We start from the raw sequence: 13,864 nt of genomic DNA, 5'->3' as shown, positions 1-13,864 counted from the left end.
TAAATTGGCGATTTTTTAGCGGCATTTGCCAGATCACCAGTACCTAACATGTGCCAGGCCACGTTCTGGGGAAAATGGCAACCACGGGCCGAAACAAAAGTCGCTCTCCTTGTGAATTTGCTTCCCATCGGGGAGGAAACACTAAATGAACAAGTAAAATGAGCTCTGCTACACAGAGGTGAATGTCAAGGAGGAAAACGTGGGGAGGAGATGGCTGGGCGTTGCTGATCACCCCCGGTCTCCTTAGCCAGATCTTGGCAACAGACACGAGCGCACCGCCTCCGGCTCCTTGGAACCCTCAGCGCGCGTGCTCGCCCCAGCGTCACAAGCCGAGGAACGCGTCTTTGAGCTAATCGGTTTATGGTTCTTGGCCGCGGAGTATTTCACTTTTGTGCCTCTTGCTTCTGACCCGAGTTAAAAGGGGAGGGGAAAAAAGAGGCTAGCAGAGGATGGTTTCGATCCATCGACCTCTGGGTTATGGGCCCAGCACGCTTCCGCTGCGCCACTCTGCTGTTCACGAGAGAAAGCCTTTGAAGTTAGCCTTTTAAAAGCATTTTCTCTTACGGCTTTTTTGATTTTCCTTTTAAAATGTTTTTTCCTTACGACTATTAGTTCTCTTCCTGCCTCAGACAGGAAAATGAGCTTCGCAAACGTGGACCTCAAGCATCCGACAGCGCGAGCTTCTTCGGGGAAGCCGCCGGTCTGCCTGCCCCGGGCTCCTGGAGGAGGCGATCGCAGCTGTGCGGAGTCAGAAAGTTTGAATGAGCAAAAAAACACGCGCACTAGTTGGGGACATTCAAGACCTCTGCAGTAGAATAATTTATATGAGATGTTTAGGAAAGTCAAAAGATTACCACTGCTGCATTGGCCGGGAATCGAACCCGGGCCTCCCGCGTGGCAGGCGAGAATTCTACCACTGAACCACCAATGCCTGGCGAGAAATAGCTCCTTTGCTAATGGTTTAAAGGCTTTCTCTTTTAATTTTACCAAGCTTTTTTTTTTTTTTTTTCTTCTTTCCAGAACGCTGAGCTAGCTCTCCGCTCTGACGAGGGCCTCACAACGTCCGCTCTTTAGTCCGGGGAAAAGCTCCCCTGCAACCCCGCAGGCCCGCGGTGCCGCCTTGAGGAAGATGGCTGCGCGGGAGGAACTTCGCCGGGACGGAGCGAGCTGCCCAGGGGCGGCTGACCGCAGGCCGCGACCGTGCGGGGAGGCGGCGCAGCCCTCCGCGCCCACGCCGGGACGGAGCGAGCTGCCCAGGGGCGGCTGACCGCAGGCCGCGACCGTGCGGGGAGGCGGCGCAGCCCTCCGCGCCCACGCCGGGACGGAGCGAGCTGCCCAGGGGCGGCTGACCGCAGGCCTAGCCTGCCGCCACTGCGGCCCGGCCCTGCAGGGCTGTCCACGCTCCCTCCACCTGGACCTCTGGACTTCGTTCCCAAGCCTCAGTGCCAGAAGGCATTTACTGCTTTTCTCTCGTTGACCTCTTGTGTTACAGGACAGGGTGGCCTTGGCTGTGGCCTTCTCGCGGGCCCCATTCCGTGGCCCTGCTGCGGACAGAGCCGCGTGGCAGCTGGGAGGGCCCGTGCCTGGCGTCCTCACAAGGCCACTTTGGAGGAGCCACCCCCTCCCCTTCAGATGACCCGATGTCACCCCGGGACCTCCCGGGATAAGGAACAGTCAGGTTAACTCGCAGGCTTTGCCTTGCCAACCTCCCTGCAAGGCCCCGCTGATCCTGGGAATTTCACATTTCTAGAGAAAGTGCGGTGCGCTGCAGCCAGCCCAGGCCTCCTTTGTAAAACGGTCCTCCTCCGGCCCGCCCTGTGCACAGGGCTCCGCGCTTCCCGGTGCCCGAGGCCCGGCTGTGCCCGGAAAGTCACACCGTGCAGCCCTGGGTTCCAGGGCTTCTCCGGAAAGTAATGAGAGTTCTCATCGTAACCCGCGCGAGGAAGGGAGTGAAGCCGTGTACTCCTGGTGCTTCTGACCCCGGCCAAGTGGGGTTCTTGCCTGCGTGGGCGAATGCACTCCGTCCACACTGAGAGTCCTGGGTTACTTCCGCTGCGATGTTGACCACCTGGACCCGGCATCCGTCCACAGCACCCCGGGCTCTGCTTTACGGGGCTGGCCCGGTCACAGCTCGCAGGCCCCCTGGTGGTTTGCTGACCAGATCAGAGTTAAAACACACTCTACCTGTGTTCTGGATTCTTCTAGAGGTTGTAAGCCATGCAGTGACTATACGGATACAGAAGCGCACAGGTCAGGGGCTGGAAGGATCCCAAGCTCAGGAGGTTCTGTCTCCTGGAGCTGGCAGGGGCCGCCTGGGAGTTTTGCGCGCCCCATCACCTTGGATTGCAATGGCGGTTTCAGTACCTAGCACCTCTGATTAAATGACTACGCAGGGGCAGGAGCTGCGTCCCCAGATCGGCGGGTGGGGCTGGAAGTCCCAACCATCCTACTGTGCCTGGCTCTTTCTGGTGACCCCAACGGCCAGTGATCGCCACAGCGAGCTCATGAGGCCCTCGTCACTGCAGAGTTCCCAGGACCACGGGAGCTGTGTGGCGGGAAGCAGGAGCGAAGTCCACCCGGACGTCTATTTCCCACTGTAGCGCGGTGACAGTTCCCAATAGACTGTTTCCTGGGGCACAAGGGACAGGGTGTTTCTTTACCTTCCAGTTGTTTTCCACATGGCAGGGCTAGGGTGAAGTGCAACACTGTCACTATGAAGATCTCTTAAAGTTCACCTGTACAGTCCGAAATATCTGAAACAGACACGTCACCAAGTACATACGGAAAGCAAACTGCGTATTAAGAGATGCTTTGTATCATTTATTAGGGGAATGCAAATTAAATAACAGTGGGATGTCACTACAAACCTATCAGAATAGCAAAGCCCAAAACACGGACATCACCAAATGCTGACCATAATGTAGAGCTACGAGAACTCTCATCTCCTACTGGTGAGGGTGCGAAGCAAGTCATTTGCAAGACAGCTTGGCAGTTTTTATAAAGTTAAATATAAACCAAACTATGATCCAACCGTCGCAAGCACAGAAACATGTACATCAACACTCACAGCAGTGTTAGTCTTAGACACACAGCCAGAAGCAGCCAAGATGTGCTCCCACAGGGCAGTGGGAGCTGTGCCTGGCCCAATAGCCTGGAAAACCACTCGGTGATGACTGGAGACTGCTGCTGATCCGCAGGGCAACACGGACAAATCTAAAATGCACTTCAGTGAGTGAAAGACGGGAGACAGCAAAGGCCACGTGCTGTCGGACTGCATTCCGCAAAGGCACAGAAATAAGAATGGACATCCAGCTCTATGCATTTTGTGAAAGCCAATTAGGGGATTTGATACCACAAAAAGTCAAATTAACTATAAGCAAGTTTTTTCAGAGATAACCAGGGTGTCAGTTCATCTTGGATGGAATGCCAACTATGACAAGTGAAACCCCTGTATTACAAATATATGTCATAGCCTCACTGCAACTGATGCGGAACACAGGAGGTAATCTAAGTGACTCTGAAAAGCACTTGACCGGATGCCTTAAGGCCAAATCTGAAATAACTACGTGAACACTGTCCTCTATTTGGTGGGAGTGCCTCGCTAGGGCAAGTGAGTCTTCAAGTCTGAAGCTACAGTGCTTGAATACTTGGGGTAAACAAACAAGTAGGGGCTGACCTTGTGGCACAGTGGGTTCAGCCGTAGCTGTGCCCCCATTGCTCTGCTCCCAGTCCAGGCTCCTGTAAATGCACCAGAGAAGGCAGCAGAAGGTGGCCAAAGGCCCCTGGCACCCACGTGATGGACCAGGATGGAGTTCCTGACACCTGGCTCTGTTCGCCCGGTTCAGACCCAGCTGTTGCCACCAACAGCTCTCTCCCTCTCTCTGTCACTCTGCTCCTCAAATAAATACATACATGTTTCTAAAAACTCTAAGACAAATAAATAAAGTATAGGCTGGAAGCTGGCTTTCTCACTGTTAGGGAAATAATTCATAAATAAGCAAGGGAAAGACTGGAATGGATCATGTGGTATTGGATTAAAGTCAGTTATCAGTATAAACTCATACGATAGGTAGGGGGAGAGAGAGAGAGAGCTCACAGGGGCAGGGAGGCGTAGCATTTGTCTTCACTCATCCTAAGTGTCACCATCCACATTCCTATGACGAAAGACACATTAATAAGAGAAAAGCATACAAACTCATTTTTAAAGAGTTATTTAATTTATTTGAAAGAGCTGTAGAGAGAGAGAGGAAGAGACAGAGATACAGAGAGAAAGAGAGAGATCTTCCATTCGTTGGTTCATTCCCAGATGATCACAACAGCCAGGGCTGGGCCAAGCCAGAGCCAGGAGCTTCATCCAGGTCTCTCATGTGGGTGACAGGGGCCCAAACACACACTTGGGTCATCATTTGCTGCTTTTCCCAGGACATTAGCAGGGAGCTTGACCAGAAATGGAACATTCAGGATGCAAGCCATAGGATGCCAGCATGTTTGATAGAAAAAACATGGGAAAAAAGAAGGGAAGCGAAGAAGCATTTGACCGCAGTGCAGCAAACCACAAAACCAACCAAGTAATCATTCACAGGGTGAGAACAGCTTCAGCACTTCGAGTTCTAAGTGCCATCAGGAAGAAGCGTAAGTTATGACCTGTGTTACGTCAAGGGGACCAATATGGAGTTAATAGACTTCTCTTCTTGCACAAGAAAAAATGCCTTCTCCAAGTAATGGGCATCATTATGTGGTGTTCTTTTTAATTATTTAAATTGTAAGTGCTTCTCTGGCCTCAGAATCAGCCCTAAAGGCATTCAGATCCGGCTGAAAAGCCCATGAGAGTATTTCAGGCATGGAAAGCCAAGACACTCCGGAAAAAAAACAAAAACAAAAACAAAAACAAAAACAAAAACAAAAAAACCTAAATGAGGGATCTCTGTGAGTGAGATCCCAGTGGAAAGAACAGGTCTTCAAAGAAGGAGGTACCTTTCTCTGAAGGGAGGAGAGAACCTCCACTTTGACTATGACCTTGTCTAAACAAGATAAGAGTCGGAGAACTCAAAAGGCTTCCATAGCCTTGGAAACTCGTGACTGGAGCATAGGGAGATTACTGATGCCATAGACAGGAGTGTCGATTTGTAAAGTCAACAACAGGAGTCACTGTGCACTTACTCCTCATGTAGGATCTCTGTCCTTAATGTGCTGTACATTGAGGCTTAATGCTATAACGAGTACTCAAACAGTATATTTCACTTTGTGTTTCTATGGGGGTGCAAACTGTTGAAATCTTTACTTAATGTATACTAAACTGAACTTCTGTAAAAAAAAAAAAGAAAGAAATTATCAATTCCCAACTTGACTCTCACTGGGATTAAACATGACAATAGGTCTGATCTGATTTCATCATCATTTAAAAAAATCATCTATTATTTTTCACTTTATGTTTCTGTGTGGGAGCAAACTGTTGAAATCTTTACTTAATGTATGCTAAACTGATCTTCTGTATATAAAGAGAATCGAAAATGAATCTTGATGTGAATGGAAGGGGAGAGGGAGTGGGAAAGGGGAGGGTTGCGGGTGGGAGGGACGTTATGGGGGAGAAGCCATTGTAATTCATAAGCCGTACTTTGGAAATTTATATTCATTAAATAAAAGTTAAAAAAAAACTCAATGGAAAAAAAATAAATTGTAAGTGCTTTACAGATTAAAAGGATAGAGAATAATATATGTAGTTGGGGGATCATTAAAAAGGTCAAAAGATTATTTGGTTCAGGTCTAAAATATAACTAGAATTTTATTTGGTAGAAGGACTGGAATAAGACTCCGACTTAGAAGTGGAAAGTACAGAAAGAAGAGAATGGGAGCTCTGAGTGGAGCTGCAGAAGAGAAATGCTGTATACAGTTTAGCACTATGCTACACAGAATAGTGTGAACCTTACACCTATAATCAAAAGAAGAGGATCATGGGCTGTTTTTACAGACTTCTATTGAATATACAATTGTATAAAAAAAATTGTGGCATCTGTGTGTGTGTGAACACATGTGTATATGTATACAGATGTTTTGTGTCTATGAAAAGAATTCCTAAGCTAAGAGTCTGAATTTTAAGGTGACACTGTTTGGGGGACCATGAAAGACTTGTGCAATGAATACGCTTAAGCACTGGAAACAAACATGGTTCTCTGTGAGTGACACTTTATTTGAAGAAGTTCACAGTAATCTTTCTAATGGCACTCAGAATAAAATAATTTAGAGGAAATTAACTTATTAAGCTACACAAGGATCAAGTCTTTAACATGGTCTACCACTTGCGTGTTTCATTTTTGTAATAAGACCCTTGCAATCAACCTCTTAAAAGCCCCCTTTACCTCCTTGTTCCTAAGAGTGTAGATGAGGGGGTTCAGCATGGGTGTGATGATTCCATAGAAAAGAGAAACCATCTTGCCCCGGTCCTTGGAGGCCGGGGATGGTGGCTGCAGATACATGTAGATGGCTGTCCCGTAAAACAGTGTCACCACAATGAGGTGGGAGCCACAGGTCCCAAATGCCTTTCGCTGACCTTCAGCCGACTTCATTCTCAACACCGCTTGGACGATAAAAGCGTACGATATAAGGATGAGCGTCACAGGTATCAAAAGGAAGAGCACACTGATGAAGAACAGCTCTGCCTCGTTTGCTGTCGTGTCAACACAGGACAGCTTGAGCAGCGCGGGGACTTCACAGAAGAAGTGGTCCACTTCCTTGTGGCCGCACAGGGGCATCTGAAGGGTCCAGGTGGACTGCAACACGGAGTTGCTGAAGCCACTAACCCAGGATGCAGCTGCCAGCTGCAGGCAGAGCCTCTGGTGCATGATGACTGAGTAATGGAGAGGCCGGCAAATGGCCACAAACCTGTCGAAGGACATCACGCCCAGCAGCAGGCATTCCGTGGAGCCCAAGGCCAGGAAAATGAAGAGCTGGGCCACGCAGCCGCCGTAACTAATGACCTTCCTGGTGCTGCATATGTTTACCAGCATCTGCGGGACCGTGCTGGTGGTGTAGCAGAGGTCCAGGAGTGACAGGTTGGTGAGGAAGAAGTACATGGGGGTGTGGAGTTTGGAGTCCAGGCGGGAGACCAGCATGATCGCCACGTTGCCAAAGATGGTCAAGATGTAGGAGACCAGGAAGACCACAAAGAGCGGGAACTCCAGCCACGGCCGATCTGAGAAACCCAACAGAACGAACTCCTGGGGGGCGCTATCGTTTCCCCAATTCATGATCAATGGCTCAGCTTGGTTTCCTTAAACACCAGACGTCAGTAAGTTAATAAACACATACCTATTGACTATGTCAGTTAACTGTCATCAGTTTTTTCTAGTGATTTTCTTGAATTTAAGATTGATCCTGCTAATACTGTGAGAATGTGTAGTGGAATGTAGCCTCCCCTGCACATGGCCTTGGCTTGGTGCCTCGTTCAGTCTGGTCCCTCTCCTTAGTTCTCAGTAAAGACAGTGTCTAAGAAGCTCTCTCTGCCGACGATCCCAGAAGAAGGAGAGCATTCCATCAGCTTCCTTTAATCAGTGGATGCCCTCACTCTGAGCTTCGGTGCTCACACTTACAAAAGTGAGAAACTGCTTCATCACCTGCAAATGTGCCGTGAGAGTATGTTGGTGCATCCTGCTATAATAACATGCTCTCATGATCTGTTGTCTGGGCTCAAGGAAGGGGAAGATAGTTCTCAACTGGGCAGGAAGACCGGAGCAGAGTGGCAGTGGAGGGGCAGGAAAGCGATGAGGCAGGAAATGGGAGATTTCAGAGGCCTGAATTCTCCAGCTCTGCCTGCTTCACCCCTCCTGTGTGTGCATTTGTCCATCTTCCAAACACACAGAAACCTTAACTATTAATCCACTCATGAACGTATATCTTTAGATGCGATAGTTGTGTTGTCATTTTGTATTTTAGGAGTCAAGTGTTTGGTGATAACCGAAAAACAAAACAAAAAACAAAAGCTAGTTTGTCCTTATCTGCACGTCTGAGTTACATCAGATGGGCTGCTGATGACTTACTGCTGACGTCTGTTCCAATTGCTTGTGACTGTGGCTACCACCTTCAAGGCCACAGAGCAGGAGTCTCTGCTTTCAAGGAAACTACATTGCCAGAATCCCCAGATAATCGGACTCCCATTTTGAAAAGCAGGCATTCAACCGGGCAGCAAAACAAAACATTTGCACTGTGTAGGATACCAAGCAGAGCAGAAAGAACATCCCTACGGAGTTAAAACAGGAGTTAATGGAAGAGAACTTTTAAAAAGCTGCTGATGGCAACTTTACAATTGTTCTCCGTGATCACCTCGGAATATCTGGCCCGCATTGTAGAATATTTGCCCGCATGAATGCTCACCGTTACCTCCTGTCTCACCAGGGCTTGGTTTCCTTGATGTCAGTTATCTTTCTCCAGAATTCCCTTGTTCCATGTCTGAACTTCAACTTTCAAAAAGAACAGTCTTGGGAGCCTCTTTAAAGCTGCACTGTGGAAAGAAAACGGAGACAAGAAAAGCCAGAGTTAGTCCCAAACTGGGCAACAGAGAAGTTAGTCAGGTCGTTTTCTGGGACATCATGTTCCTGTCAGCATGAAAACTGTTTCCTTTTACAGCTCATGTCCCTGTGAAATGAAGCTCCGACTCTGTCATTTTGTGCAGTGTCAGGATGGAAATAGTAGTTTTTACACAGCTAGTAGACTGACTTAACAGTATAAGGAGGTCAGTCAAAAACAATTTCCCCTTCATAAAAAGTTAACTTTGTAGGCAGAAACTAAATTTATTAATTTAACTACTTTTCCAAGAACCTAGAGCTACTAAGTAGCAAACTGGAGAGTAGAACCAAAGACTGACTTGCTCTAACGTTCCAGTTTTCCATAGAGATTGCACATGGGTTAAAAAACAATATTCAATTTTAATGTAACTGTATTTAATAATTTTTAGAAACATAACCTACTTACCTTCACCTGAAGCACTGAGATAGGTCAGTTTATCTTTACGTCCAAGAAGGCTTGATTTCAAATAGGATTGACTGAAGCGACACAGAGACGATGCCTTCTCCCGTGACCTTCCGTTGGTTCGATGGAATCTGATCAACTTCGCTAGCCTCACCCAGTGTATAGCAAGTAGCGAGGTCTCTGCTCAGAGTCAGCAGGACGGAAGGACAAAGCTCTGGACTGCAGGTGGCCAGACGTGGGGGCTGACGTCACACTGCTCAGAACTCCGGGCGTCCACTGCTCCGGGTATTTTTAAAGACTTTCCCAGTCATTTGTCCAAAACCATCTCCAACACAAATGCTTTCTCTGTCAGTATGGTGTGTGTCTGGATCTCTGGCAGAGATCTCAGTTACTAGATTGCGAAGCTCTTCCCCGTGGTTTATAGAAGTCACCCGCGCGCCGTGGGGTCAGGGAGAAACTCTGCACAAGTTCCTCTCTCATCACTGATTTGCTCACAAAAGCCATTCCCGAGGGAACGAATTCTCCGCTGGATTCAGCTCGGCCCAGCGTGGCCATCTGGGCAGTGAAGCAGTGGAGGGAAGGCCTCTCTCTCTCTCTCTGTCTCTCTCTCTGTGTAGCTCTGTCTCTCAAATAAATAAATGTATCCTTTAAAAATTAATTATCTAAAGCAGTCAGATATGGTTTTCTGTATATGTCTCTATGGGTTACATGAGAAAATAAGAATAATTTTTAAAAGTATGATTTTTAGATAATTAATGAACGCAACTAAGGAGAAGCAGAGGGCACTATTGGAGGAAAGAAGAGAAGGAGAAAAGGGAGTGGAGGATGGAGCTTACTGTAAACCTGGAGAAGACACATTAAAATTCTATGCACATTAAAAAAGATTTTTTAAATAGCAGTGGTTACCTCTGGACAGAAGAGTAAGAATACAGATGGGGTGCACAGGGGAAAACTTGTATAAGTGTGTGATTTTTTTTCACAATTTTTTAACAGGTTTTAACTTTTTAATGTCTATTTTATTTATTTCCATCTATCTGAAATGGAGAGTGACACACAGAGAGACAGAGAGACAGAGAGAGCATCCATCAGGTGGTTCACTTCCAAATGCCTAATATAGCCAGGGCTGGGCCAGTCTGAGTTCAGGAGCCCAGAACCCTATTCAGGTTTCCTCCATGGGTGGTAGGGGTCCAAACCTTGGACCATCAGCTGCTGCCTCCCAGGGTGCATTAGCCAGAAGCTGGGTCAGAAACAGAGTAGCCAGGACTTAAACTTAAACCAGTGCTCTGATATGGGGCTCCCAAGTAGAAGCTCAACCTGCTGTGCCTCATCAACCACCCTCAGTTATAATTCAAACAAACAGAATCATAGTTTTATTTTATTTTATTTTTTTTTTTGACAGGCAGAGTGGACAGTGAGAGAGAGACAGAGAGAGAAAGGTCTTCCTTTTGCCGCTGGTTCACCCTCCAATGGCCGCCGCTGCAGCCGGCGCACCGCGCTGATCCTGGCAGGAGCCAGGAGCCAGGTGCTTTTCCTGGTCTCCCATGGGGTGCAGGGCCCAAGCACCTGGGCCATCCTCCACTGCACTCCCTGGCCATAGCAGAGAGCTGGCCTGGAAGAGGGGCAACCGGGACAGAATCCGGCGCCCCAACCGGGACTAGAACCCGGTGTGCCGGCGCCGCAAGGTGGAGGATTAGCCTATTGAGCCACGGCGCCGGCTCTAGAATCATAGTTTTAAAAGAAAGCAAACGAAAGAGTAAACAAGAAATGCATAAAAATGAGTATTCTTTCTGCAGAATGGACCGAGTGTGCACAAGTGGAGACCATTTCCAAAGTCCTTTGCTGACCCAGCCTGGAAGCCAGGAAGGACCTACAGAGTTTTCCATGGCAGACAGGGCCGAGTTCTCTGAAAGTGTGGTCTCACTGCGCCAAGGCCCTGGGAGTCCACTCACAGATGTGGAGACAGGCTAGGAGGTGTTGAACGGGAGTGTTAGGGCACCGGTGACGTAACACGAAGTCCCACCTTCGTTCGTTTTGTTCGTTTTTGCGAGGCCACCCATACAATTGCACGCCTCCCTCCAGCCCGCTGGGACCCGTCTGTCAGAAATCTGCACGCTGCACAGTGCTCTTGGAAAGAATTTCCGCAACAACCTCATTTTGTATGTTTTTCTCTGTCCACCTGTTTTTTTTTTTTTTTTTTTTTTTTTTTAATTTACTTGAGAGAGAGAGTTGACGACAGTGAGAGAGAGAGAGGTCTTCCATCTGTTGGATCACTCCCCAGGTGGCTGAAATGGCTGGAGCTGTGCTGATCCAAAGCCAGGAGCCTGGCGCTTCTTCCAGGTCTCCCACGTGGATGCAGGGGCACAAGGACTTGGGCCATCTTCTACTGCTTTCCCAGGCCACAGCAGAGAGCTGGATCAGAAGAGGAACAGCCAGGACTAGAATCGGCACCCATTTGGGATGCTGGCACCACAGGTGGAGGATTAACCTACTGCTCCACGGCTCCCTGTTGTGTTGTGTGTGTGTGTGTGTGTGTGTGTATGTGTTTAATGGAAAATGCATTGACTATTAGAAACAAAGCCTGCAGAAGCAAAATAAGCCAGGCAGTGGAGTCTTGGTAAGATAGTGTTGTAACAGCAGGGAAGGCAGGAGAGATAGCTTACTGAGGAGGAAAGGGGTGGGATGCAGACATGCAAATTTTACTAAAGCTGCAAAGTCCCGCCTTAGCACCACAGCCCTGGTAAGAAATCAGAGGGAATGCTGAGGCTCGCTCCTAGCGGGGAGATACACCACAGCGATTTCCTCACCTGACTGCGTGTTGCCCAAAGAAATACAAAGAATGAAGTCCTTTGCTAGGGTAATGGTACGTGTGTTGTGTCAAGTATGGTAGTGTGTGCATGCACACATATGTACACTTTATGTGTACATTTTTGAAGTGTTTGTAAGCTGTGGACATGGTGCCCGTTGCCTATGACTTTTTGCAGTGAATATCCTACATACAAGAAACTCTTAGTACCATCACAATATAACACAGCGTACCACCACAATCAGGAAATTAACACTGATGCAATATCCAGTCTACACTCCATGTTCAAATTCTGTCAAGCTCCCTCCTTTATAATAGGTGCCTGTCTTTGTGGGCAAGGGTTCAAGTCACAATTACTTGGTGTCGTGAGTCTCTAATTGCAATACTTGGACTTCTTCAGATTGTCCTTATTATCCATGAGATGATATTTTTCAAGAACACATCTTCTGTTACTTAGAATGTTTCTGAATTTGGGACATGGAACTTTTCCTCATGATTCATTTTTGGTAGGAGTAACACAGAAGTGCTTCTCATTCATCATATCAAATGAGCTCAAAATGTCTCATTATTGGAGATTTTGACTTTCATTTCCTGGTTTATGAAGTGTCTGCTCAATTTGCCTATGGTAAAATTAATCAATAAATATGTTGCGTTTATTCACTAAAAATACCTTAGAGATAACTATGTAGACATTATATTTCTTGTGGAAATTTTATCCCTGGTTTTTAGCATTCATTGATTTTTGCCTGAGTCATTTACCACAATAATGGCTGCTGAAATGAAAATCCGCTAATGCCCCCACCCCGCTGCCTTTATTACTTGACTTTTTGCCAAACACTGACAGACTGACTTGTTCACGAATTGTAAGCAGTATGGATGGACTCAGCCTCCCTTTTCGTTCCCTGGATTGTAATCTATTGCCAGCTTTATTTAATGCTCAGATTTGCCCAAGTTGGGCCAGTGGAAGCGCCTTCAGGCTGGCTCTTGTATCTTTTTATCATTTCCCCTTAGTTCTACAAATATTTCCACGCTTTCAGCAAGGCAAGATGTGCCTGAAGTCAGCTATTTCTCGAAGAGCCCTGGTCCCAGTTAGAAGCCATGATGAAGGAATGGCAGGTGCTTTCCTGGTTTATCCCCCCTCCCCCCCACACACACACACACGCATACACCACAGGCAAACACACTGCATCCTGTGCTCATGAGTCCCAGTGGTAACGTCTGCTCCAATCCAACAGGCAGGGTGCATTCAGGGCTTCTCCCTTTCTTGTCTATACCTTCCTGGCCCTTCCGTTTGTTTGTTCATGCACTTAGCTCTGTGTGTACTCAACGCCCAGCCCGAGGTCATCTCCCCGGGTCCCAGGATCTTCACACACAGTGAGTACTGGGTGTGAGCACCACACAGAACCTCCCTACGCTGGAACTTCTTAGGAATGAAACCAGGCGGGTGTAAGCTGTGTTTAAGCTTGTCTGTCCGATTCTTCCACTGAGCACCACCTTTAGTTGCATGTATTGGTAGTTCTGTCCTTTCTGCTGCCAAGCAGGATCCCGCCTTACTAACACACCAGCATTTGTTTGCCCATTCTCTTGCTGACACACATTTTGATGGTTTCCTCTTTGGGTTTGTTAGTAATGGGGTTGCTGGGAACTTTCTTGTATGAGCCCCAGTGTGGACACAAGTTCCACTTTCTCCTGCGTAAATACCAAGGTATATTGCTGTGTAAGAACCTTCAGCATCATGAGCGCGCCTGTTGAGGACTTCCACTGAAAGCTCTGCTCTTGTCTACAGCTGATCTGACACAACGGTTTTGGCAACCATGAAGCAGAAAGTTTGCTCCTCAATTTTTCAATCAGAAATGTGTCAGCTGAAGCAATTGAGATATTTATGATATTGGCTATTATTTCTGCTGTTAACTGTTGATTAATCTTGTTCAATTAAGACATGAACAAGATTACTCTTTTCCTCACAAATGTTCGGGTGGTTTGGTACTGTGTTTCATTTTCAACATTGTCTCTTCTCTTTCAAGTGAGTTATCCATTTGTTAACTGATAATTTCTTTGCGATGTTGTCATCAAAAACTCTTTTGTAAGGCACCAGTGATT

The 13,864-nt window shown here is 47.4% G+C and overlaps 1 protein-coding gene and 2 non-coding genes across 3 annotated transcripts; all 3 read right to left on the bottom strand.

Moving 5' to 3' along the window:
* Positions 1-440: 440 nt before the first annotated feature.
* Positions 441-512, bottom strand: TRNAM-CAU (transfer RNA methionine (anticodon CAU)). The gene has a single exon. It is a non-coding gene; the product is annotated as a tRNA-Met (tRNA).
* A 348-nt stretch (positions 513-860) lies between these two features.
* TRNAG-GCC (transfer RNA glycine (anticodon GCC)) lies at positions 861-931 on the bottom strand. The gene has a single exon. It is a non-coding gene; the product is annotated as a tRNA-Gly (tRNA).
* A 5,235-nt stretch (positions 932-6,166) lies between these two features.
* LOC103345141 (olfactory receptor 2B2) lies at positions 6,167-9,518 on the bottom strand. The gene is made up of 2 exons (XM_017337680.3): positions 8,965-9,518; positions 6,167-8,494 (listed from the first exon to the last, which is right to left on the bottom strand). Exon 2 carries the CDS (start codon positions 7,242-7,244, stop codon positions 6,306-6,308), a length of 939 nt encoding a protein of 312 aa, XP_017193169.2. The 5' UTR covers positions 7,245-8,494; positions 8,965-9,518; the 3' UTR covers positions 6,167-6,305.
* Positions 9,519-13,864: the final 4,346 nt, after the last annotated feature.

Source organism: Oryctolagus cuniculus, chromosome 5, assembly GCF_964237555.1.
Source record: "Oryctolagus cuniculus chromosome 5, mOryCun1.1, whole genome shotgun sequence".
Classification (NCBI taxonomy): domain Eukaryota; kingdom Metazoa; phylum Chordata; class Mammalia; order Lagomorpha; family Leporidae; genus Oryctolagus; species Oryctolagus cuniculus.
Note: the sequence above shows the minus strand (reverse complement) of the source record. Positions and strands in the feature narration are given on the sequence as shown.